General features: G+C 40.5%; 1 protein-coding gene across 1 annotated transcript in view; it reads left to right on the top strand.

Moving 5' to 3' along the window:
• MCF2 (MCF.2 cell line derived transforming sequence) overlaps positions 1 to 23,872 on the top strand; it is a 125,357-nt gene extending 101,485 nt beyond the window's left edge. The window contains exons 20-28 of the mRNA XM_074201817.1: positions 63 to 155; positions 2,071 to 2,196; positions 3,104 to 3,325; positions 8,330 to 8,422; positions 11,410 to 11,488; positions 12,881 to 12,944; positions 17,324 to 17,430; positions 18,918 to 19,030; positions 23,795 to 23,872. Coding sequence (XP_074057918.1) covers positions 63 to 155; positions 2,071 to 2,196; positions 3,104 to 3,325; positions 8,330 to 8,422; positions 11,410 to 11,488; positions 12,881 to 12,944; positions 17,324 to 17,430; positions 18,918 to 19,030; positions 23,795 to 23,872 — 975 coding nt within the window. The remainder of the gene's footprint in view (positions 1 to 62; positions 156 to 2,070; positions 2,197 to 3,103; positions 3,326 to 8,329; positions 8,423 to 11,409; positions 11,489 to 12,880; positions 12,945 to 17,323; positions 17,431 to 18,917; positions 19,031 to 23,794) is intronic.
• The last annotated feature ends 2,816 nt before the right edge of the window (positions 23,873 to 26,688 follow it).

The raw sequence follows: 26,688 nt of genomic DNA, 5'->3' as shown, positions 1-26,688 counted from the left end.
ATGAGTACATGGTATACTTCGGATGCACTGATCTTTCTGTTTTTGTCTTTTTTGTAACTCAGGAATGCCAAAAGAAACTGGAACATAAACTTGGCCTTGACTCCTATTTGCTCAAACCAGTGCAGCGGCTGACAAAATATCAGTTGCTTTTGAAGGTATTCCCGTGATACCTTTTGTTGCTTTATTAACTTCTGGGGAAATTACCAAAGGTTTTGATAGTTCATTAGGCCACATTTGGAAGAGGTAGACTCTAAGCCTTGCCAAGTCAAGTACCAATTTTTTGTCATGTTACATTCCCCAAATACTCTGAAAGTTGGTTTCGTTCTTCCCTCCAGCAAAATGGATGGCATCCCATCAATGAATGCCTACCCATCCCAAGCCCTCCATTGCGGGTCAGTTGGCTTTATTCATTTCAATTCACTGGGCCACATTTCTTTAGTAAATACCAAATATTAAGTATTATATTAGATATGAGTCAGACATTATGCTAGGTTGTGGGATGCAAAGAAAAAAATCTTTGCCTTATAGGAACTTAAATTTACTAGGGAGACATGATTGCCACAGATAATAATTACAAAGATACTTCAAGACCAAATGAGTGCTAATGGATGGGGACAATTGGGAAAGACCTCACATAGTAGTCCCTAAGCTATGTAGTAGTCCCTGGAAGGACCAGGGATTCTGAGAGACAGGAATTAGAAGAAAATGCACACATTTGGAAAACCACCCATGCAAAGAAGTTGGTGGAGAGGACAAAATGTTGTCTACAGGCAACAGCCAGCAGGCTCATCTGCCTTGAACGGAGAGTATATGAAGAAGAGAAATATGAAATAAGACTGGAAAGGTTAGCAGGCGCCAGACTGGTAGAGAACTTTAAATGAAGGACAAAGGATTTTCTAATAAAAACATTATTCGATAATACCTTGCATAATTTTGCCCCAACCAACGCTTGTTCACAGCAGCATCATTGGTACATTATCTCAGAACCCCTCTCCATGGTATCATTTATTATCTCTGCAATGCTAATCAGATGCTTGGCTTTGAACTCATGCTTCAGCGCTTGAGGTTTTAACTCCTCTGAGTCGGCTTACTGATGCATTGCTTACTCCTGATATATAATTCTTAGTGGCTCCCTGCAACATTGTTTCTCCCAATTTTAAGTTTTATAGAACCACTTAATGACATCAGCCAAGGTATGCCTATTTTTAAAGGATCATGTGAGAAAGGCCCTTTGGCATAAACTTCAACCATCATCCAACTGAGAACATCTGGAATTGTCTTAGCCATTTAATTATCCATCCAAAGAGCTGTTTTCCTGGTGGTTTTTTTATGAGGAACTCACATGCATAACCTTCAATAAGAATTAATAAAAATTTAAAATGCAAACCCCTGTCTCATAATGGAATGGAAGTGCTGCAAGAGAGGTTGCTTGGCTTCCTTGGGAAAAGATAAAGATAGCATTCCCCCAGAGTATTGTTGCAGCCTCTGTTTCTTTTATTCTGGAGCAGGCCAGGTTGTGTGCATATTTATATACATGAACTGTTGTGCCACAAGAATAAAGCAGGCTCCCCACAAGTTTTAACAATACCTTACGTTTATATTTATTCTTTATAGTTTTGCTCCCGACAGCCCCGTAGAGCAGGTGGCATAAATATTATTATCCTTGATTTTAGAAACTGAGGCTCCCAGAGAATGAATGCCCTAAAGTTGGTACAAGGTCTCAAACGAGACCGGAGCTGGGTTCTCTTTATTGCATATCTGATCCATTTATCTCTCACTTATGTACAGTTCTGCCTTTTAAACTGATATCCAAACACTTGCAGAAGCCCAATGCTCTACATAGCCTTTGCTTCCTAGCCATAAGGCTCCATTTTATATCTTCCTTGTTTTTGAAAAGAATTAGTGACTGTGGCACTAAAGTAATGTGTGAGGTCAGTGAAATATTCTCTGAACTTCATTGGAGAGGTTGTGTTATGATGGAAAACAACCAACCAAGCCTTGCATCTATTTCTTTTCTTGAATTGTTAATATCAGGTAATATTGAGTTTGGTTCTGGTTGTCTTTCCCTAGGAGTTACTCAAATACAGTGCTGGCTGTGAAGGTGTCCAACAGCTCCAGGAAGCTCTCATTGCGATGTTGGACTTGCTAAAGTCGGTCAATGATTCCATGCATCAGACTGCCATTACTGGCTATGATGTAAGTGGGGAGCAGTAATTATGAACACCTGGACCAATGCTTTGTATGAACTATTGGGATGATGAGAATTGGTTATGTTTCATCTACTTGGGTGTCTCAAGTGGAATGGGCTCTTCAGATCTGATGACATAGACCTATATGCTGTTATGATTTTCAGGTTCATGTGTAATAGGGGTGTTTTATTGATACCTTTTGGTATCAATTCCTATATCCATTCCTTGATAATACTACCACCCCTCCACTCTCTGAACCCACAACAAAAAAAGTTAAAGAAAACTATATAAAACAGCTACCTCTCCTGAGGTTATGTGACATTTAACAAAGATAGACCCCCACCTCTTTACTGAGACAGAGGAGAGAAGTATGTTTCATTAATTTGGGGGAACTGAATTCAATATTAAATTCAAGCTACCTTTTACATTCATTTCCTTTCTAATATAGTGACCTTTGCTGAAATTATTCTACCAAGTCTACTTTCTTTGCTTTGTATCAATTCACATGGATCTTCCCCGTGTTTTCCCAATTTCTCATATTTGTCATTTCTAATGGCTCAGTAATATTCCTATACATCCTTATATCACAATTTATTTAGCCATTCTCCAGTGGATGGACACCTAGAACAGGTTAGTGCTGACCTCCCAAAGTATTGCTATGAGTCTTTGGTATATGGAGTCTGTCTTTCTGTCTCAGTTGTCCCCTTATCTGGTAGTATCACTGAGTGAATGGATAGAAAGAGCTTTCTTGTATAATTCCAAATTGTTTTCCAAAATGTCTAGACTAATCCACAGTTTTGCCCAGGGCATATTCATATGCCTTTCTTCCCATAATCCTTTCAATATTGACTATTCCTGATTCTTGGCATCTTTGTTGGCACACTAATGATTTTTTTTTTACATTTCATTTCTAGGGTAACCTAAGTGACCTGGGCAGGGTATTAATGCAAGGATCATTCAGTGTTTGGATTAGTCATAGAAAAGGTACCACCAAAATGAAGGACTTTGCCCGATTCAAGCCCATGCAGCGCCACCTTTTCTTGTATGAGAAAGCTATTGTATTTTGTAAGAGGAGAGATGAACATGGAGACGGACATGAGAGAACACCCTTCTATAGCTTTAAGCACTATTTGAAAGTAAGATATATTTAATCTCTTGCCATATGATGCATCCATGTATATGTCTTTCCCTACAGGTCTCCCCTGAAAACCCATTGTGGTGTGCAGACAACCCTGAACAAGGGCATTCCTTTGGGTTTGTGAAGACAAGTTGTACTTGCTGTCTGCTCGCCACTGTTTTCCTTTCTGAAACTCTTTCTCATTGACTGTGCATCACTGTGGTGTATTGTCATCATGTTGCAGCACATTGTTCTGTCTCTTGGTACACTTTTCAAAGAATCCTATGAGCAGAGGTGGACTCAAAGACTTAGAACCTATGGTGTTTCTCTACATGTTCTCGCTTGTATTTCTCTCCCCCTTTCCTCTCTCTCTCTCTCTCTCTCTCTCTCTCTCTCTCTCTTTCTGTCTGTCTCTCTTTCTGTCTCTCTCTGTCTCTCTTTCTCCACATATATATATATATATATATGCATATATGTATATGTGTATATATATACACACACACTTTAAAAAAAACAACAGCAGCTCACTTCCCAGCGGTCCTTTCCCCAGACCCATTAGAACCCACCCTAATAATAAAGAAATACATTTTTGCCAAATCCCCAAAGAGTCTATATGTAGGTTTCAGAGGGAGTCTGTGAACTCAGAAGAGGAAAAAAAATCACCTTACTTTTGACTAACCTTTTATTTCCTTTGTCATTTTATGCATTTTATTTTATTCACTTAAAAGCATTACTCTGAGAAGGGTTTATTGGCCTTATCTACCAGAGGAATCCACAACACAAAAAAGGTAAAGGACCCCAATCTAGGCAAAAGAAATGAGTATATTGGCCATATCCAAACCTGTATTTCTCATTCCATGTCCCCTGAAAATGCAGCATCTCTCTGTTGAAAGGTGGAAGCTCTGTTTCAGTTGCAGTCAGCTGAAGGCATAGCTGGTTCCTATTTTGATCAGAATTCTTATGTTTTTCAATGTTGTTTTTCTTTGTCCTCTGTGTACATTGTTGTCCTAATTCTGCTTGCTGTACTCTGATTTTTTTCTTATGGTGCAATATTATGCCATTACAATCATATACCACAGTCTGTTTATCTCTTCCCTGAGTCACCTTCTGTCTTGTTCTTTGCTGTAATACCAATGTTACTATAAATGTCCTTTTTGCCTTCTGCCTTTGTCATGCTTGGGGTATATACCCAATAGTGATATCTTGAGATCAAAGGGTATTTAGATTTATTGACTGTGAGATGCCAAATTGTTTTTCCAGAATTTTCTCATTGCTTTTGATGAGCAAATTCAAGAGTTTTTATTCTCACTCTAATTTCCTTCCTGATGGACCCAGCAATCCCCAACCTGGTGGTAAGAGCAGTTGAAGAGGTGGGAATTATGTATAATTAAATCTGTTTGCTGGAAGTGGGAGAGTGATTTAATCACTGTTCTAACCTCTTCAGATGCTCTTAGTAAGCCTTCAGAGTTTTAGGGCTGCTGTTTCCAACCAATGGGGGGGGAGGAATTTATGAGTATAAAAACCCAAAAAACCCCTTAGGTTTGCTCCCTGCAATCAAGGGATAGGGTTGGTGAGGAGTATGGGAGTAGAAAATATCATACAGATATACTGGGGTCCTTGTTTTTTTATGAAGAAAATTGATTTTGTTGCCAACAGAGAAGCAAGTAGACTTTTGACATCCCAGATTTTTCCAGGACTGTCCCTGTTTCAAGATAAAAATGTGTCCCTGTGAATGAGGCTTTGTTAGACCACATGCCCTTATTTTTGGCTCAGGAAATGCCATCATCTGAATGGGTGTTTTCCTGGGTCATTTCTTCCTTCCATGCCATATGATTTGAGTTCTACAAAATCACTCTCATTACCATCAAAAGGTAACTGCATGAAGGATTTCTGACTTTATAGATTTAACTTTCCAAAGAAAGAAATGATTGAAATGTGACAGCAGCAAAACTCATTGGAAAGACCTTGGATTGTCATTTGGAGACCTGGATTCTGGTCTTGTACCAGTTGTGTGACCTTGGGTTAATCATCTTACCTCTCTAGGTCTCATTATCTATAAAACTGAAAGAATTAATTTTTTCTTTGGCAGTCTGGTGAAGACTGGACCTCCCCTTGGAAAAAAATGTTTGAAGCAATTTCAGAAAATGCTAAATTTCAATTAGAAGTTAGTGAATATAAAGATGTACTTTGTTTTGCCATCAGTGTCCCATTTCCATTGGGGGCACATGTACCTCAGGTTAAGCACTCCTTGACTAGGTGGTCTCCAAGATTCTGTTGGACTCTGGTCAAATAATATTTGTTTGGAGCAGAATTGAAATTTATATTTGTTCTGAGTCCATGGATGTCTAGCTGAAACATATTACTGTAATCTAGGATATTAAACCATGCAGACAGATTTTCTAATATTTATAGGCAATTTTCTGAGCCTGCAAATTGCAGGCTAGCTACTAATTTGCATGGTCAGAGGGAGTTTTCTCACCAGAAGTTCTCTAAACCAATAGAATCAGCACCCTGTAGTCCTCCTCCTCCAAATTGGCCAGAATGTTCACATCTGCCCTCCTGTAGATACACAGAAGGTCATCTAAGAGCAGTTCACTTGCAGCTAACCAAATTGAATTGCAAACCAATTTTCAAAAGTATGTATCCTAATAACTCAGACTTTAACAGTGTTGACTAAACCCTCCTCTGGAGACAGGAAGGAAATGCTTTGCTCTGGTGGCACTAGCAGAGAGCTAGTTGGGAGCCCTGGGAATCTTTAGTTCCAGTGTTAGTTTTCTTGACCTACTGCTAATGTCCTTGGGTCTCCCCCATGTGGTTACAAAATGAAGTTAAAAGTTAGAACTCCTTGACCAGGGTACCCCTGGTGGGGGGGGGGGGATAACAGAATGCTATAGGATTTTTTTCATGACCACCTGAGATAGAGAAGGAAATATGAAATTTGCCTTTTGAGTATCAGAGGAGAAGGAGAAGGGTACTTGTAACCTCTTGTTCGCCTTTCCTCTTCTTCACCTGTCCCTCATCCTCTACTTAGACATCTCTCTTAGGCAGACAAGTCAAAAACCTCAGTGTTTGCAGCTCAGAATGCCTTTTCTTAAGAATATGATACCCCAAAATTGTACCAATGGACTTGTACATAGTTCTTGAAGCTTCCTCATTTCACCCAGCCTGTGATGTAAGTCATACAATGATCACTATCCCCACTTTACAGATAAAGAAGCTGAGGCTCATAGAGGTGAGGTGACTTTTCTCCTTGGTACATAGCTAGTAGATGCAGGATTCAGATTCTGGTCTCACCAGATTCAATAGTCAAAGCTCTTTCTATCAATTTCTTGTTGGGTTGTTTAAGTTGCATCTGACTCTTTATTACCCCATTTGGGATTTTCTTGACAAAGGCACTTGGAGCAATTTTCCATTTCCTTCTCCAACTCATTATAGCAGATGATGAAACAGAGGCAAATAAGATGAAGCGACTTTCCCGGAGCCTTGTCATACAGTAAGTGTCTGAGGCTGTATTTGAACTCAGGTCTTCCCTGCCTTCAGACCTGGAACTCTATTCACTGCACCACCTAGCTGCCCTTTCCATCAACATCTATAAATAAATAGTTCTCAGACTAGGCCATTCAAACCTATCAAATCCGTTTTTTGCTTTTTGTGCCAAATATTTCCTTGGTATGGGGAGTTCCTAGTAAGAAAATTTTCTCTACCAATGCAGACAAAGCCCTTCTCTGCCTTATAGAGAAGCTATAATTAAGCAAACTGGGGAAAAGTAAAATGCAGTAAGATATCACTCAATAAAATAATACTGTTTAAAGAAAACTAGCGATTGGCAGCATATTGTGATAGAAAGAATTCTGGAGTTGAAATAAGAAGGCCTGCACTTGAGTTCCAGGTCTATTACTTTGCCTCCTTTTTGGCCTCAATTTCTTCCTCTGTAAAATGAGTGAGTTGGAAGTAATAAAGTATAAAGTCCCTTCCAGGTCTGGCATTCTGTGATGGTACAAATCTTTGATGGAAAATTTCTAGACACTTGTAGAGATTAAAGGCCTTGATTATTCAGTATGTCTCTTCTCTGTAAAATATGTGGGTTTCCTTTTCCTTGATGGAGGAGTTTCACTAGTTATATTCCTACCAGTCATGGTTTGTTTATTTCTTACCAATGAAGTACATAGCAAATGTGATTTTTTTCCCCTGAGAAAACCAGGCTAAAGTTAGAGGAACAAGGGGAAGGTGTAAGGGGTTAAAGAAAACATATATGTACATCTATGAGAAAAGAGGACTTGAGAGGACATCAGCTGTACTGTTAGTGGTGAAAGATAGAATAAAATGGGATAGCATTCTTTGTATACAATTCCATGGTTGGAGAAGAAAGGAGGTGGTGGGAAAGAGGTTGTACCATTGGTCCACCAAATGTTGTTTCTCTCTCAGCGGTTGGTGGGTGAGGATAGAGGGAGGCAGTGTACAGTTGGCCATTTGGATGGATTTTCCAGGTTGTTTTCTCATTACTTGGGTATTGACTGAATAGAACAGAGTTAAATAAAACTAAATAAATGTGTCAGGTGACCAAGTAATGAAATATAGCTGTCTTAAGTCAATTTCTTGGAAACATTTTCTTGTTGAACTTAAAGGACATTTTTACTTCTGTGTCTGATTAAAAAAACATGAAAAAACCCGATGCAGTTCCTTTAAAAAAGTACCTATTTAAAGATTTACACAGGACCAATTTAAAATGAATCACTTGGCTCGGATTTATAATGTTTGTTTTTTATCTCCTCTAGAACTAATAATCCATTTTCCAAATTACAATGAGTACTTAGAGTTGAGCTCTAATGTTTCACCGAAAACATTTATATGTTCTTAACTACAATAGAATTTGTAGCTTGGTAATTCATAATTGCTGAGCACAAAATGTTCATTTTGTAGGGAGCGTGACATTTTTTTATGTAGAATATGGTACTGTGCATGGCCCTAGTTAAATCTCAGATTTGAAATAAAAGGCTCACGAGAATGTGTCCTTGTTTTGCAGATGAGTGCCATTGGAATCACTGAGAACGTGAAGGGAGATAACCGCAAATTTGAAATCTGGTACAGTGGGCGTGAAGAAGTTTACATTGTGCAGGTCAGCACCTTTCTAAGATGGCCTCTCAAGTCATGGTCTGCATTCAGAAAACCTGTTATATACAAGTCAGAATTTATAAATCTCGTAAATCATGGGATGTCTTTTCATCTCCAAAAGTTTTCCCATCAAAGTTCCTTTCCCATAGTGTTTGAAACATGATTAAAACATATAGCCATATCATTCTAGAACATTTACTTAGGAGATAGTAAAATGTTAGAGTAGGGAAGGAATCTTGGAGATGATAAAATCCAATCCCTTTTACAGATGAGGAAACATAGGCTAGAAGGAAAGGTGCATGGCCAAGGTCATATAGATCATATGACAATAGGATTACATATTTGAAATTGGAGGGGTTCTTCAATTTCTAAATAATCTAATGCCATCATTTTACAGAAGAGAAAACTAAGGTCCAAATTTGGGAAGAGACTTGCTCAAATCATAGGATCATAGATTTAGAATTGGAAGAAGCCATACTGTTTTTCTTGTTCAATTGTTTCAGAATCTGTGACCCCATTTGGGTTTTTCTTGGCAGAGATACTGATAGGGTTTGCTATTTGCTCCAGCTCATTTTACAGTTGAGGAACTGAGGCAAAGGGGATGAAGTGACTTGGCCAGGGTCACATAGCTAGGAAGTGTCTGAGGGAAGATTTGAAGTCGGGAAAAGGAGTCTTCCTGATTCCCATCTCTATGCAGTGCATCACCACCTGGCTGCACTGGAACTGGGGAGAAGCCATCTGAGCCTTCTATTCCAACCCTCTCATTTTACTGATGAGAAAATGGTTCAGAGAGGTTGTGATTTGCCCTGGGTACTTAGTAATTGGATCAATTTTGGAACTCTGGTCTCCTGACTTGGAAACCAGTTGGTACATTCCTATCCTGGGAGTATCAGCTTTAGCAGGTATCTAAGGTAGCTGCATTCACATGCTAATGAAATGCTCCAGGCAGGTTTCTAAGAATGACTGGCATTACTTGTCACAATTACAAGACCACAAAACTGTGGCACCCTAGAGTTTGGCTTCTTCCCATCAAGAATGTGACTGGGACCCCAGCCAGGTGTGCCACAAGCTACCCTCAGCTGTCTTCTTTCAGGGAAGGACAGAAGGAAAGGCAATTCATCTACACATTTGAATCTAGATCTTTGACACCAGTGCTATAATTAATTTGGGAGATGGGGAGAGGTAAACATGGAGTCACCTAATGGAAGAGTATATGTGCTTTGGAGTGTTTTTTCTTTTTTCCCCTGTTCCTTTCCTTTGCTTTCCTTTCCTTCCCTTCCTCCTTTCCTTTCCTTTTCCCTTTTCATTCCTTTTCTCTTCCCTTTCCCCTTTCCCCTTTCCTTTTCCTTCCCTTCTCTGCCCTTCTCTTCCCATCCCCTGTTCTCTTCCTTCCTTTCCTTTGTCCTTCCTTCTTTCTTTCCTTCCTTCCCTCCCTTCTTCCTTTCCTCCTTCCATCCCTTCCTCCCTTCTTTCCTTTCTCCCTCCATCCTTCCTTCTCCCTTTCCTCCTTCCCTCTCTTCCTTCCCTCCTTCCTTCCTTCCCTTCCCTTCTCTCCCTCTCCCTCTCCCTCTCCCTCTTCCAAATCTGGCCTTACTAATTGTGAGACTCTGGACAAGTTACTTCACCTTGTTTGTCTCAGTTTTCCATCTTTAAAATGAACAGGAGAAGGAAAGGGCAAACCACTTCAGTATCTTTGCCAAGAAAACCCTAAATGAGGTCATGGGGAGTTGAACATGACCAAAAACTGGCTGAACAACAACATTTTTGGTTTAAACATTTTCAGCTGCTTTGTGGATAGCTTTTAACAAAATCATTGCCGTGAAGAGAAGCAACCTGGTATAGTGTCTAGAGTACTGAGTTTGGAAGCAGAAGAGCTGGATTAAAATCCTGCCTCAATTCTGGCCAAGTCCCTTACCTTCTCAGTACCCTAGCCAATTCCATATGATTCATTTGTGTTAGAACACAGTGGAAAAAAGCACTGGAGTCAGATACTCTGGGTTCAAATTCTCCCTTACTACTTGTGTGACCTTAGGTGAGTGACTTCATCTCCTTGGGCCTCAGTTTCCTCTTCTATTATATAAGGAATTAGACTCAATGACCTTAGAGGTCCCTTTCAGTTCTAGATCTAGAAACTTATAGCGTTCAAAAATTAGTAGAAATTCTCCCAAATGAAATCTTAATTGTCAGTCCAGAAACAAAATGTTTTTGTTTTGTTTTTCTTTTTTCTTTTTCTGCTTTTTGCAAGGCAGTGGGATTAAGTGACTTGCCCAAAGCCATACAGATAGGGAATTAAGTGTTTGAGGTCAGATTTGAACTCAGGTCCTCCTGACTTCAGGACCTGTGCTCTATCCATCGCACCACCTAGCTGCCCCCTGTTTTGTTTTTCTTAAGCAACCATTAGGTGGCAGAGTGGACAATGAACTAGACATTGAATCAGGAAGACCTGAGTTCAAATTTGTCCTAAAATACTTATTGCTATGTGACCCTGGGCAAGTCACTACACCTCTGCTTCAGTTTCCTCAATGTAAAATGGTGATAATAATAGCATCTTTCTCCTAGAGTTGTCAGGATCTAATGAGATAATGTTTGCAATGTGCTTAGCAAGGTGTATGACACATGGTAGGTGCTTAATTAATATTTGCTTATTTCCTTTTTTCTTTCTTCTTTTAAAAGTCAAATTTAAACTAAACCACATCAAGATTATTTAAAGACACCTTCCTGTGCAACACACAAAATGTCTACACTGGATTTTATGGTGGTTTAGGGTATTATGGGTATTATGCCTTCAATTGAAGACCTTGAAAATGGTTGGGTGGTTCCTACTGAAGGTGGTGGTAACTGACTTCCATGATCAACAGTAACTTTAAATGCAGAACTTGGGCCTTCCTAGAGTATGCTCCCTTTTGACCACCTCTCCCTTTTCTTTGTTCTATCATTCCAAAGCTGGACTTGGGGAAAGTCCCCGAACGTCATCTTGTCCTTCCTTTTTAGGCCCAGACAATGGAATCCAAGACAGCCTGGTTGAGTGAAATAAGGAAAATTTTGATTAAGCAGCAAGAACTTATCAAAGGTAATGTGGGTGCTAAGAAATGGCTTGGGTCTAGGTGGAGGAGGGACTGGGTCTACCTCTTGCTAGGACTGGATGTCTTCATGGACCACCAACACCCTGCAACTGGCAGCTTGGTCTTTGAGCCCAGGTTCCAGGAACTTACTTTTAGCAGCCCACCCAGAAGTGGTCAACAAACCTAACTTACGAGATTTTTTGACAGGCCAGGATTCCAGCTGATCAATTTGTAGCAAAAGGAGACTGCTTAAAAGAAGACAGACTATTTGGTTTAGGTGGTCAGTGCATTCTCTTGAGAATATTATATGGGCATCTACAATTCAACTCAACAAAATAGCCAAAACAGAACACATTATTTTAGTTCCATAAACTAATCCCTCTTTAAAAAACAAAAACTACTTTTATTTTTAACTTAAAAAACACTGAATAAATGGCCATTTCTGCAAATATAGTAGAATAGAAAAGAAATATTGTCCAGGATTATACAAATCAGTATTACAAATCCACCCTTCTGAATTTCTCTGTTTCTTGCCAGGTTCCCACCCTTCCAATCACCCAGATTGATGACCTTGGAGTCATCCTCAAAAATCTCTCTCCCTCTTACCATACACACACACACACACACACACACACACACACAAACACTCTGTTTCCAAGTCTTTTCTGCCCCTGCAACCCTGCAATATCTCTCAAATCCATCTCTTTCTCTGAACTCATGTTGCTGCCACCCTAGTTCCAGTGATTATCACCTCTTTCTAGACTATTTCAAAGGCAATTTCTCTCTTTGCCTCCAGTCTCACCCTCTCTCCAATTCATCCTCCTCACAGTTGTACATGATATATTCCAAAATATATAAATATATTTAAATATAGATAAATTCCAAAAAAAAAATAGGTTTGACTGTATTATCCCCCCTCAATAAATGCCAGTGGCTCCCTATTACCTTTAGAATCAAACACATACACTGTTTGACATTCAAGGCCCTTCATAACCTTTCCAGGCTTATTAGATATTCCTCACCTTTATGTACTATCAGTCTAACCAAAACTCAATTTCTGCTTCTGAAGCAATAAACCAAAAATAATCTAGGGCAAAATGGGGAGTGCTCCCCATCCAGTTGCAAGTCTGATGGTAAGATGTCAGGGTGCTAGGAAGTGAAGTGTGGTCTGGATCTGTTTATATGGTCAGAAAATAGTATTTCTTATTGAGGAGTGGGGAACCAGGGTATAGCTGAGTCCTTTCATGATCTTTTACTTGTTCTCAGTCAATCAGAATTAGTGTAGTTTTATCCAGTGGTAATAATTTTCATCTAAGCCATATTCAGTCTTTGAATAAAATAAGGAATGGCAGCCTTTCTGTGGTCATTGGAAACCCTGAAATTCTGTATTCTTTTTACAGTTGAGATGCAGCAACAGAACCAGGCTGCGGAGCCAATTCCAATTGTTCCCCAGTTGACGGAGGGGTAAGTAATTTCAGGGCTCACTACTACCCCTTTCTCTATCATATCTTGTCTGGAATGAAGAAACTTAGACATGGAACCATCTTTGTCCTTCAATAGCTCCTTGCAGACCAACAGTCACTCATCAAAGGCAAAACATGCATCAATTTCCTCATTCTGTGCTTCAGTATGGGACCAGATGGCGTCTAACAGTTGCCGCAATTGGACACTAGGCGATGGATTGGATTGATTTGCGTATGCAAATTGTTTTGCATACCCGGGGCCAAGCATTAAGTTGTCAGAAAGTCATGGTGGTAGGGGTTGCAGAACTGCAGGGCAATAACTCTTAGGGAGGCCCCCAGATGTGATGATTGCTATCATGTCCTTTGCAAAGCCTCCTTAGGATTCAGCTAGTTGATTTTCCAGAAAAGTGATATCTATATTTTGAGGGAGAACTCTGCTTCTGAAGAGAGCTACTGGATGGAAGACTAACAGCTTTTTTCCCTAAGCTTTCCCCTTTTTCTCTCTGCTGTATTCCTCCATCTTCTGTTTCCTCTACCGGCTAGCCATTTGACCTCTCTTTACCACCTCTAGCTATTGAGTGGGGTTGGGATTTTAGGAAATCTACCTTGATTTGTAGGACAGTGTCACAGCTAAGAAAGGGCTGAAGGCATGACCAGCTGAGGATACAGCGCCAACAGGGGCACAGATGTCCTTTCTAGCTTGGCGGTCCTGCTTACCTCAGTCTCCTAACTTGGGGCCAGTGAGCACAGAGCTCTTGGCCCTTGTCACACAATTCTAACTAAGCCTCTTGCTCTCCATCAGTATATATTATTGGCCTGTCTTGATCTCACATTTCTCTCTTCATTCAAATTATGCTTCTGAGTTTTCTAAACTCATTCCACTCGACACCTGGATAGAGTTTCAACTTAGTGTTGGGTCAGTCAAGAGACTGGGGGTTATAGGATTATTTCTATGCAACTCAGAAATTCATGGGTGAAGAGCTAGATGTAACTGAAAATAACCCCTAGCTCCAGCTTCTCATTTTCAAGGGAAAAAAACTGAAAATCAAAGAGAGAAAGGGAGTATCTGAGACAAATTTTAAACTCAGGGCCTTGGACTGTGAAGCCAATGCTCTTTCCTTTGATTACAACACAAGTTCCGTTCTTTGCTCAGAGTTACAGTGAAAGATCTCCCTTAAAATCTGTCCTTGGCAGACGATGTGTTTTGTGAATGAGGAAATTGATGTGTGTTTTGCCTTTGATGAGCGACTGCTGAGCTGCAAAGGGGTGTTAAAGGACAAAGACGAATGGTGATTGGGAATAGGCTGAGGAGACACACAATTTTTACTAGGTATGTTTCTCAGGAACTCATCCTGATCTCTTATGGTCTGCTACATATGTGGCAATGTTCTTTTTTTTTTCTTTTCTCATTTTGTATTTGTTTAAAATCCAAACGATGTTGAAAAAAAGAAATTATATTGATTTCAGGTCTTTGTATTCCTGGAGTATTCAGACTCCAAGTAAACTTACTTGATGCTGGAGCTAGTGCTATAATTAATGGATTCTTTCAGCTACTACCTGTGTGCTAGTGGCAAGTCTCTTTTTCTTTCTTGACTTGAGCGTCTTCCTCTGTAAAATGAGATGGTTAGATTAGATGATCTCAACTCTGACCCTCTGATCGCTGACTAGGAGAGAAATTTTGAGCCCTCCTCAAGCCCGTCTAGTCTTTGAATACAAAATGTCTGAGCTAATGATGGTGATGTGTGTCCTTCATTCTTGAAGAAGACTATACCATCAGGGAGGTGATGCCATGACAAACATGTGAATTGGATTTGGGTGGTGGTGGTGGGGGCTGTGCTAAGTCACCGACCTCACTTTCTCCTCTGAGCCACCTGGGTCCAGTGGCCAGATATGAATCAGGTCGACTAGAGATGGCCCTGGAGGTGAGACAATCAGGGTTAAGTGACTTGTCCAAGATCACACAGCAAGTAAGTGTCAAGTATCTGAGACTGGATTCAAACTCCAGTCCTCTTGACTCCAAGGCCAGTGCTCTATCCACTGTGACATCTAAATGCCCTGTCAAAGCTAGGAAATACCTGGTTAATGAGGAAAAAGAGATAGGTAGCAGAGACATAAGTGGTTTAGCTATTTCCAGTGCAAAGGAGGGAACCTGTCTTTGACTGAGGCTCAAAGTTCTTGCTCTGGCATGATTGTTCATGTATGCTTTGAGGACTGTGACTATTTATCAGACTTACTCTGTACCCTGACCACCAGCCCTCCCCCTACCCTCTCACTCCCTGGACCTAGAATAGCATTCTTTAGAGAGATGCATCATCAGGAGTGTGCCATACACAAATTGCTATTTCCCCAAGTTTTGATTCTCCCCATGCCTTTCAACAGAACCAAGGCTGGAATTTTGGGGGCTGGATACAGCCATTCCAACAGATACTTCTTAATGGAAGGCAGAATAGAATTGAACCCAATGCTCCCTGGTAACCCCACTGACCATTCCAATGTGTTCTCCATCTTCCCTCAGTTCCCATACTCTTTTCACCAGACTCCATTTTATAGTCCCTGACTTCAAACTTCCCTCTAACCCACTGAGATTCTTTTAACTTTTCTTCATGTGGAAGAAGGACTCAATGTTTCCTCCTCTGTTGCCTCACCCTCCTACTGTGTTGACCCTTGTGCTTTTTTTTTCTTCTAAGAATATTTGTGTAGGATCCAGCAAGTGTTAAACCTTTTGAAATCCTGGCCTGGAGATTTATAAGAAGTTGTTTTTACAAATTCCTGATCCAGCATCTGTAGGTACCACAGATCAACAGCACCAACCTTGTTTTTCCCCTGGCTTGGACGTAGCCTTTCAGAGGTCACCAGAGGTAGGGGTGCATTGGCTGATTCATTGTCAGAGTCTTGCCAGAGTTACCCAGGAGGTCTCCATCCTTCTGGGCGCTCAATACTTTTCAATCCTTGGGCTTTGACCATATGTAATAGGATTAAAGACTGCTAGGTTGGATGCAGTAATTGACTTCTTAACAGCTGGTGAAAAACCAACTAGAATTCTTTTAAGGTTCAAACTTCATTTATACGCGCACCTTATTTGATTCATTAAGACTAAATGTCTGCACAGCAACAAGGATTTTCCACAATATTCGGACCTGGGGAGCTAGGGTGTTTCTTGTATATTCATCAGTAAAGCCTGCTAGTCAATAACTTGTGGTTTGATACACAGCAGCATCCTGGATCCTCCTCCACCAACTCAGATTATTAGGATCAGAAGGAACTTGGGGTCCCTCTGGTCTTCCCTCTATTTCAAGAAGTTATCCTCTAAAACCCAACTGATAAACAGAGCCATAACTTGGATTTTCTGTCACTGGGGAAAGGACTTTGAAGCCAGTACAAAGTACCCTCCTCCAGTTAAGACCCCAGGGCCCTGATGCAAGACCATGACTGGGAGTATTTCAGGGGAGGAGGTAATAGGGGAGAGAAGAGATCAACCCAACCCATTTTCCTATAGTCTTCTTAGATTTTACCTGATTTTTCTTCATAAGAAGGTATTCATTTAGTGATGAGTTGGGACCAAGCTCTAGTCATTCTAACCTAGTTTTGTCAAGGAGTCTTTTTGCTTGAAGATTTGGAGAGAACTCAGTAGTGTAGAATATACCTCTAAGAGCCTCAAGAGGGGCTTAAAATGATCCCACCTTCACAGGATATTGGAATAAAAAGATATAATGGTATCAACATAGCACATCAGTAATTGTGTTGACCAAGAAAACCACAGCTTCTCTGAATTTTTCATTAAACAGATTAATTTAAAGTTGGGCTGGGGGCGGCTAGGTGCCCCAGTGGATAGAGCACCAGCCCTGGAGTCAGGAGGACCAGAGTTCAAATCCAGTCTCAGGCACTTAATAATTACCTAGCTGTGTGACCTTGGGCAAGTTACTTAAACCCATTGCCTTGCAAAAACCTCCCCAAAATACAAAAAGAATAAAGTGCGACTAAATTTACTAGTTTGTCCCTTGTATAAAGAGGCAGCTTAGTTTGTTGTTTTTTAAACATAAGACTCAGTTCAAGCTGATATGTCATCCTTAACTAAAGGAATATCAGAAATTGAAATAAATTCCAACTGAAATCCAAATCAGAATCTCTTGCTCTAATCAAATAGATTTCTAACAGTATTCTCACCGACTGATATCCAAGTCAATACACATCAGGGCTATTAAGCCCCTGTTGCTTTCCAAATGGCCTGCCATCTTTTAAGTTGGACATTTTTGTTGTTTCTCATACTCCTTGGAGCCTGGACCAGTGCTTCCTTCACGTGTAATAGCTACTTCATAGCTATTTGTTGAATTGAATGAAATTTCCAGTTGATTAATCATCTACACATGGTGAATGTTTCAGAATGCAGCAACGAGTCTCCATAAGCTCCGAAGAAAACGAATCTGATCGCACAAGCCCTGTGACTTTGGACAATTTGGCTCTGTCACCTCAGACAAAAACAAGCAAAAGTATGTATAAGCCCCATCTCATTTATTCACAGAGAGGAGTAGGGTTAGGGATAGGTCTGAGTCTCCAGGTGGTTTTCTGCAGAATTGAGGCACTTGTAGGAGACCCATGTTTATGATGTGAACTGAACTCATCACTGGCTGTTAGAGCTAAGTGCCAGCCAATAAGATATAGAAAGATCTAGTAGCAAAATGTGAAGGACACTTATGAATTTGCAAAGTTTTCTCTTATTGCCCTTTCTCCCCTCAAATCAAATAAGCACTATTTCCTTCTGTTCTGCTTGAAACTAGATAAATCTGCATTAGCTGATAGAAAAGTTCATAAAGTTTCATTTGGCTTAATAGGGAGGGGGATGCCAGTGTGAATGAATGGAAAACTCAATTATGCAGTAAATAGATTTAGAGAAAGGCAGTTAAATTATTTTTCTTAGAATCTAACAGAATCTCAGAGTTGGAAGGGACCGTGTCTAAACAAGAATCTTTCTGCAGAATCTCTGATGAGTGGTCATTAAGTCTTTGCTTGAAGACTTCTGTAAAAGAGAATTCCCTCCTGGCCCCAGAACAATATAGTCCAATTGACTTTTGGTTAGCTCACAGTTAGCTGTTTTTACTCTCATCAAGCCTAATTTTGTCTAACGCTGCCTAATTTTGCAGCTTCTCTCCATTTCTTCTAATTTTGCCTTTAGAGTAGACTGAATCAAATTGCTTTTCTTTATGACGATCCTTCAGAGATGGTTGAAGGCTGTGCCATCAAATCACAGAATGTCAGAGTTGGAAGGAATTCCAGAGGTCATGAAAGCTGAATACAAGTCCTTTCAGCATACTGTCCGTGACCAGTGGTCACCTAGTCTCTGTTTAGAGGCCTTCAGTGAGGAGCAATCTAGGGCAACCTGGGACAGTTCAAGTCTACTTTGGACTAGCTGTCATTGTTAAAAAGGGTTTCTTTCCCTCCAGCCTGGATCTACCTCTCTGTGACTTCCTTCCATGGTTCTTGGTCCTGTTCTCTTCCAAGTAAAACAAGGCCGATCTCTGTTCCCCATGATAGCCTTCCAAGCATTTGAAGACAACTGTCATGTCTTCAAGCTTCTATTTATGGTGACTGATCCCATGTAGCATTTTCTCCCACAAAGATATTGTTTAGCCTGCTTTAATGAATAGATAAGAATCATTTTTAGTTGGTCATTCCTTGTCTGCAGGCAAGGTTATGCCATCTAAAGTGCTGATAAATGACAGACTCGCTTAAGGAGGTTCAGCTTCCTCCCATAAAATCTCTTTTAAACTCTGGATGCTCTTAATAAACCTTTAATGTGGCTACTTGAAACTTCAACCGTTCAGGCCAAATTTGTAGAATGTACATTGATCTGGCAGAAAAAGATCCGAATCTTGGACTAAGGAAGCTTCTTAGTTGAATGTTTGTGATAAGATGTCGATTCACAACAGAAGGAAAAGCCAAAGTCCAAAGTTGCAGCTTTTCGTATTTTCTCTTTCAGGTTCCTCGAGGACATCCCTGACTGTGGAACTTGGTGAAAACCTGGAGGAATGGGTTAGCAGTAGCTTCCTGTTGGCTTGTTCAGACACAGAAGAAGAAGATGGGAGCCAATTGGTTAGTGATGATACATTGAAATAAAAGGTGTTGAGGCCATATTAAGTGAGAAAAGGGGGGGTGGTTTCTCTAAATCACTGAGATCATGTGGAGAGCCCATGCAGAAAAAATGTGAAATTGATTGTATTGTGAACTGCATGGAAGTGACCCTCATGTGATCTTGATTTTTCTTTGTATAGAGAAGTCCCCCTGAGGTTGACCAGCTAAATGCCCTAGAATTTCAGGTCTCTCCACTGAGTATACTATTCCAGGTCACTTGGAATTGGCCAACTGTTATCATTTGGAAAGCTTTGCAGCTCTTTTCTTACTAGACAAGGGAGGTAGAGGCTGAAACCAAATGAAATCTACAAAAGCTTTACAAATCATCGCCTTTTGTCTTACCAGTGGATCAAAGCTACCACCGGGTCTACAAAGTGTAGGCTCTGAAATAAGCCAATCAATGTTTTATCGTGTTTGACCACAATAATACTACATACAGGGTAAGGGTTGGGTGAATGTAACAAGGTCCATCTTCGGGTAAATGTACTAAGGAAGGATTTTGATAATCTGAACATCCCAAATTCCTAGAATTACATCATGGCCTGCCTCAAAGTCCATGGCTCACTTCGTTCCAATGTGCCATCTACAATGCTCTGCTCCCAAATCTCTGCCTGTTGAAATCCCTTCCTTCAAGACTAAGCTCACATGCTGTTCCTCCTGGCATCTGTGCTGTAAAATTAAGGGATTGAACCAGATTGACCACAATAGTGATATTTGACGTTTCTATTCCCTCTTTTGGGTTTTACAACAATTTATGGAGGGTAGGTGCTATTTCCCTTATCTTAGAGATCAGGAAACCACAATTTGCAAAGGTTATGTAACCTTTCCAGGGCCATGCAGCTAACAAGGGTCAGAAATCATATCTGATCCCAGAACTGCCTACTCGAGGGCCAGTACATTAGTCCCTTTGCAACACTGCCTATCTTGGATGGTTGCAAATGGTTCTTCCAGTTTAAAAAATTAGCCCAAATGAACATTTTCTACAAGACAGCAAACATCTGGAGCCTCTCAGCTTGGTAGGATATATCCATGACTGCTCAATAATGAGCCAACGGCATGGGATTAGGGATGTTGGGGGGGGGCATAGCCCTAACCTTCTAAGGTCAGCAGCATGGAGAATGGTTACCATTCCTTTATTTTACCATGTGTTTATTGTGTGGCTCCCTGATGCCATTATAGCCTTGGAATATAAGTTCTTGGAGGGTATGAACTGTTTCATGTTGATAGTTTTTATCCTCAGGACCTAGCATTATATATATGGCCCATAGTAGGTACTAGTGAATTGTGCATTGAGGGTCCAAAGACCAAGGAAGCTCCTTGTCCTCAAGGAGCTTATATTCTCCTTGTGGGATGTAGTGTGTATTTAAGTCTATAAGGACAAATCAACCTCTATCCTCATATGGAGGTTGGCACTTGGACTGAGCCTTGAAGGGAGTTAGGGATGGCAAGAGGAGATGACAAGGGAGAGCATTCCAGACTTGGGTCAGAGGCAAAGAGGGGGAAAAGTACAGGGAAAAACCCTTTCTAGAGATAGAATATTGGGCCAATTGATCCATGGGGCCAACCTAGTGTGTTGGAAAGGGGACTATGGCATAGATGCTTCTCTTAAACTTGGGGATCAGCATCTTTCTATTTGGGATTTTCAGCCTCATGTTCTTCCAAAACCTTTCTTGATCTAAAGTAACACTTAAAAGAATCAGCATTTTATGAGCCAACACCAAGTGACACGGGTAGGAGAGGGTGGTAGTAGTGGTATGAAGCCCAAATGTGTGCAGAGCATCACAGAGAAGTTGACCACAGATAATCAGTGCATGGAGAAGCCAGAATTGACAAATCTTTTTAACTCTGGCTTTGTTCCAGCCACAGTGTCTTCAAAGGAAACAAATATCTCATGATTGATTAATGTTTTATGGCAAGTCACAAATCCTAATATGGAATATAACAAAATATAAGGCATATTTTTACCTAAAAAAGCATTGTCAGTAGTAGTTTATTAGAACTTAAGCAAGAGAGTGTTTTCCTTCTCTTTACCCTTTCTTGCTAACAAATAGAGGATTAGGAGACCCTTGTTGTGGACTCCTAATGATCTGTACAAAGGTTATCTGTCCAGTTGGAGTGATCTTTGACCACTGTCTGAGTCTACTCTCTGCCTCTTCGGTATATCCCCCCCCCCCAATTGCATACCCTGAGCCCTCATTAGCTGGGCATGAGAAACCACTAAACCTGGTTCCGAAAGGTTGAGACACTGCAAGAAGAGTGAGATGATGAATTTCAAAGGCGAAATCTAACTGACTATGATGATTATCTATCTTTGTGAGTTCTCCATGACACTGCTCCAAGCAGTGGCCAGAGAAGAACTGGCACCATTGACGCTGGTCTGGGGGCCAAGCTTGTCTGTAGAGGTTCTGCCATTGTGCCTTGGTCTCATAGGTGCCTTACTTTGGTGCAACCTCTCTGCGGATTAACCCTTAGCTCTCTCCTTCATGCTGTTGAGCCTGTCTGGAAAACCTATTTCTCAAGAGATTTGAAGCCTTGATCTTGTCGTGGACATTGTTTTCAGTCTCATTTCTGTGGATATGCAGATCATTGACTGAGAGATTCTTCTTTTTGAATGGATTTGAATTTTTTCAGTTGTACTTTGCTGTGATCGCCATAGTCCGAGGACTTCTGCTGAATGAATGCTTCTGCTCTTGCAAGTCATGCTTTGTTTCTGTTCACTGTCCACTCTCCAGCTCAGTACAGTCAGTGTGTGTATGCCTTGGGCCATTTGGTATATGGATGGCTTCATTTTGAAATCACATCAACAAACAGCTAAGGTCGAGCAAGGAAGGCTATTGTGCTTTTGGAAGCTTTCCATGGGACCCTCTCATTTAAGTTTGTGTAGTAGAGGGCATGCCCAAGAGTCCCACTGGTTCGTAAATTTATCGTCCACAGTCGTTGCCTTTTATATGTGCCAAAAGGAATTTTTCATGAGACCAGTTTACCAGTGCAGTATTTTAAAATAAAAAAATGAAAATGTTTTTGAGGTTTATTCTTAGAAATGATGTAATTGAGAATTTAGTTGTTCTATTATTTTCTGTCTCTGGCTAAAGGAGAATTGCTGATTCAAATAAAAATGTATTCTTTATGCTAAGCCTTTCTCCCTTCTGCTTTGTGATCATCAATGTCTCTACCTTTATTCCTGCCAAAAGAATGCCCCCCACTCTAGCTAATCCCTATAGCTTATATATCGCAGAGAATGTATTGTGCCAGGTGATGGCCACAGAGCTTGTCCGTAACACACTTTCTCCAAACAACTTTCCAGTCTCCAAGAAAGTCTAAAGCCCTTACAGAATGTGAGAAGAAAGAAGAGGATGATCAGCTGGCTAAAAATGGGGATGCCTGTTCACTCCTACATGTGGATGGAGAGGCAGAAGGGTAGGTGTCAGATCTGAAATGCCTTTCCTTCCTTCTTGCTAGGGCACATTGGTTCAAAATCACCCTTTTTGCTTCTGCTAGACCTTTGTCAACCTTCCTTTGATGCCTCCCATGATAAATAGCAGAGGAGTCATGTTCCTTCTCAAGGATGGGATTCCTTTCCCTTATCCAAGCACCTGCCTCATATTGAGGGTGACCTCTCCTGGTAGTTGAAAAAGAGTACACTTGGCAGAGACCTGGGCAAGGGGCTTTGAGGACTGAGTTCACACTAAGTTCATGATGCCCTTGTTGGTTTCCCCACTTTGTTGGGCTATGTTGGCTGATGAATAGCTGTGGTCCATTGCATTGATTCACTTTAAATCCTGCTTGGCACTTCCCCCGATACACCACCACTCTCCTGCTATCTGCTCTGAATATTGACTTAGCGCAGACATCCCATCTGTTTGTTACCGAGGTATTTTGAACAAGGACCTGTTTTAGCCTAGAAGAATACAAGATGGACAAGGCTACCACAATCTGCTGAGAGTATGATTTTGTGATCTTGATGAATGTTCAGAAGGAGCACTCTATGAGCCTTTCAAACTTTGAAACACAATTCTCATGCTTTTTAGTTCCCCCAAAGCATTTGGCTTTGATGGAGTCATTCATATAAATTGGATTCCTCTATTAGCTAGTCTATGCTGTGTCCCTAAGCGACCATGAACAAGTCTATAAAGTAATGTCATCCATATGGATTGGAATCCTCTATTAACTGGGTACTGTGTCCCTAAGAGACCATGAACAAGTCTCGAAAGTAATGTCATTCATATGGAGTGGATTCTTCTGTTAGCTAGGTGCTGTGTCCCAAGAGACCATGAACAATTCTAGAAAGTCATGTCATCGTATGGATTGGATTCCTCTATTAATTAGGTGTTGCATCCCTAAGAGACCATGAACAAGTCTAGAAAGTAATGTCATACATATGAATTGGATTCCTCTTTTAGCTAGGTGCTTTGTCCCTATGAGACCATGAACAAGTCTAAAAAGTAATGTCATTCATATGGAGTGGATTCCTCTATTAACTAGGTTCTGTGTCCCTAAGAGACCGTGAACACATGTAGGAAGTAATAAAGAACCATTACAAATAGCCATAACAGATCTAAGCATTTTCTCTGTCAAAGGTCAACTTGCCATTGAACCTATGCTCACTGAAGCTTTGAAAAGAGTCCAGGTTGCTGGGGGAACATTTGTGCTGCCTTATTCCATGTTTAGGTTCTTAATTAGCACACGCTTGCTTTTGTTGGCCATTAATTCATTTATTATTTAAAGGTCGGTGAAAAATCCAAACAGAAGAAAAGAAGGTGCCATTCCGGGGGCCAGTTCACAGAGTGTAATCTGGGACAGTAGGGTTCGGAAGGCCAAAGCTGAAGGTATTATGTGAGTTAATCTGTTAGCTGCTTTTAAGGCCAGATCATAGAGGTAACTAAGTTACATCTATGTCATACTGCATGTCAACTAGACATACAGGAGGGACAGCTTGGCCCTTAGAAGTATATTTGGGAATAAATAAATTGGGTTGGGGGGGTTGGGGATTGGGCACTTTTTTTCCTTAGTTAGCTTTAATACTGGAATTTTCTTTTTCTTTATGAAAGCTAAACTTCTCCTTCCCCAAAGCTGCTATGGTTGAGAGAACCTTCGAAACCCTAGATATTTTGTCTTGTTGAAGGAACCTTCAAAAGAAATGTAGTAGATATTATAGGTGTGACCTGACCCTCTGAGAATCTCATACCTATAAGTGTTTCTCCTCTGTCCTGGGAAGTACCCAGAGTGCTATTTTCTCATGTTATTTAATACCGTAATTCCCACTTCTCTGCTGAAGTCATAGTAGGGGTACCTATTTTTATATAATTTGTGTGGCTGATATCTCTGGCTGGGGGGGGGGGGGGAAAGCAGAGTAAACTGAAGGATGCCCAGGATTTGAATTCCAGACCTGGCTTCAAATTCTAACACTACCACTTTCTACCTAAGTCAGTTCAAATAAATCATTTGGCCTCTGTAACATGGGGGCTGGCTTGGCCTTTGAGGTTCCTTCTACCTCTACATTTCTAAGTCTAAATTAATCCATCTAAGCTGAGTGATCATAACTTGGGTGTCTCTGCCCTTCCCTCTTATGTGCGTGTATGTCCGTATGCTTATATGTATATATATGTATGTATGTATGTATGTATGTGCATTCCTCCAGGATGCAAACATTTTATTCTATGAACTAACTCACTTGCAAACCTTTCCTGGTGCAAGATATGTATAGTCTATACAAAACCACCATTGGAAGGAAGACGCATATTTCCTTTTAAGTGAGAGTCTTATTTCCACCCACATTATTTTCTTTCAACTATAGGGTATGGCTTTGTATTGGCCTAAGACTGAATCAAATCACTGGTTTCATGTGGTTCTTGAGGTTCTATGCCAAGGGACACCCTTTACTAATATGGCAGCATTCTAACAGCAACCCCTCCCACATTTGATTTAAACTAATCTGGCTTGAATTTGTACAAGAAGCAAATCAAGGCTCTAAGACTATAAATAGTGGGCTTGCCATAGATCCCTTAGACACAGCTTCTCTTTCCTTGCTTCATAGATAGGAATGCTCAACACAATGTCTGAATTATATGTATTTCATTTGTGCAATTTAGAAAACTGAAAGGAGGGCGTCAGATGCATTTCAAGACAACGACACAGGCTGAATCCAAGACCTTTTTTTACCTTTCTCAGTTTTCACCAGCTAGAGGAGAATGTACCCTTTGGGAGAGGCATTGGGCCCATCTTTCCCTTTCTACCTCCCCATCTCAAAACAAATGCTTTTTTTAATGAGTCCCATTTCCCCAAATCCACTGGTTGCTGCTGTTGACTCTAGCACTGGCCAAAGAAAGTTGTATGGATCCCAATCTGACCAGCTCTCTACTTGAAGAGAGGAAGGAAGAAGAGAGGATGATTGTGTTCTTGCAAACAGAACAGCGATCTTTTTAGATCAACATGCTTCGATTGCTTTTTAATAAGCAATACAGTATTAACACAGAATGCAAACCGTGGACTAACATTGCAAAATGGGCAAACGCCTCTGTGCTCAGGTCATGAACATTTGCTGTGTATTTCTCATGTGACCTTCATGGGGTGTGAACATTCATCTTGAACAGAAAGAATCAGAGTTGCCTTTTCCATAACATCAGCATTTTAAATGTATTAAAAGAGCCATAAGTCCTGATCTTGAACTCAGGAGAAAATTAATTACATTAATTTTTAGAGCAATTCAATTCAGGGTCTAGGAAATGAAAGATCTGATGGGTTTTTATTTCACCCCATTCATCACCATAATTAATCAGAGTAGCTTTGAGGGCACATGAGCACCTTTTCTTGGTTTGGTTTGGTTTGGTTTGGTTTGGTTTGGTTTGGTTTGGTTTTCGAAAGCTCATGCTAACAAAGAAATTTAAATCCACTTTGGGCCTGTGCTTTCAGAAAAGGATTTAATTTGCAAAGACAAATCCTTGATTTTAAGCTCTCATGTATTTTGGGAGACATTATTTTTTCCTAGCCATAATGAGTTTCCATTGCAATCACAATCCGATTAATGGCAGGTAATACAGTACAATTACAAGAGTGCTGAAGTTGTATCCAGAATCCCTGGTTTCAAATCTTCCCTTTTGTCACTAACTGCCTCTTAACATTTCTAGACCTGTTTCCTCATGTGAAGGACCAGGGGTTGGACTAGATAACTTCTTGCATCCCAACTCTAAATATGTTAGTGCAAACCTGACTTTGTTTCAATGTGTTTTAGAAAATCAGGCCCTTTGCAATAATCCAGGCATCCTAGTCATGATCATTATCCTACTAAGTCCTCTCTTTACTCAAAAATATGAGCATAGAGAACATGATCTCTGCCCATTGGGCGTTTCCAATCAGATCCACACAGCATATTTCTTATTATTTGAAAGACAGTGTAAAAAGGTGGCTAGAGAGCTGGACTTGGAGACAGATGAGACTTTGATTTTAAATCCTGCCTCTGATGTTTGTTCACCCGTGACCCTGGGCAAGTCACTTTACCACTCTGAGCCTCACCTTCCTCATCTGTGAAATGGGCATAACAATAACTATTACCTTTTTCTTACAAGGTTGTTATGGGGATCAGATGAGATTTTGTTTGTATAGCACTTTGCCAATTTTTAAGT

Source organism: Macrotis lagotis, chromosome X (genome assembly GCF_037893015.1).
Source record: "Macrotis lagotis isolate mMagLag1 chromosome X, bilby.v1.9.chrom.fasta, whole genome shotgun sequence".
NCBI classification, from domain to species: Eukaryota; Metazoa; Chordata; class Mammalia; order Peramelemorphia; family Peramelidae; genus Macrotis; species Macrotis lagotis.
Note: the sequence above shows the minus strand (reverse complement) of the source record. Positions and strands in the feature narration are given on the sequence as shown.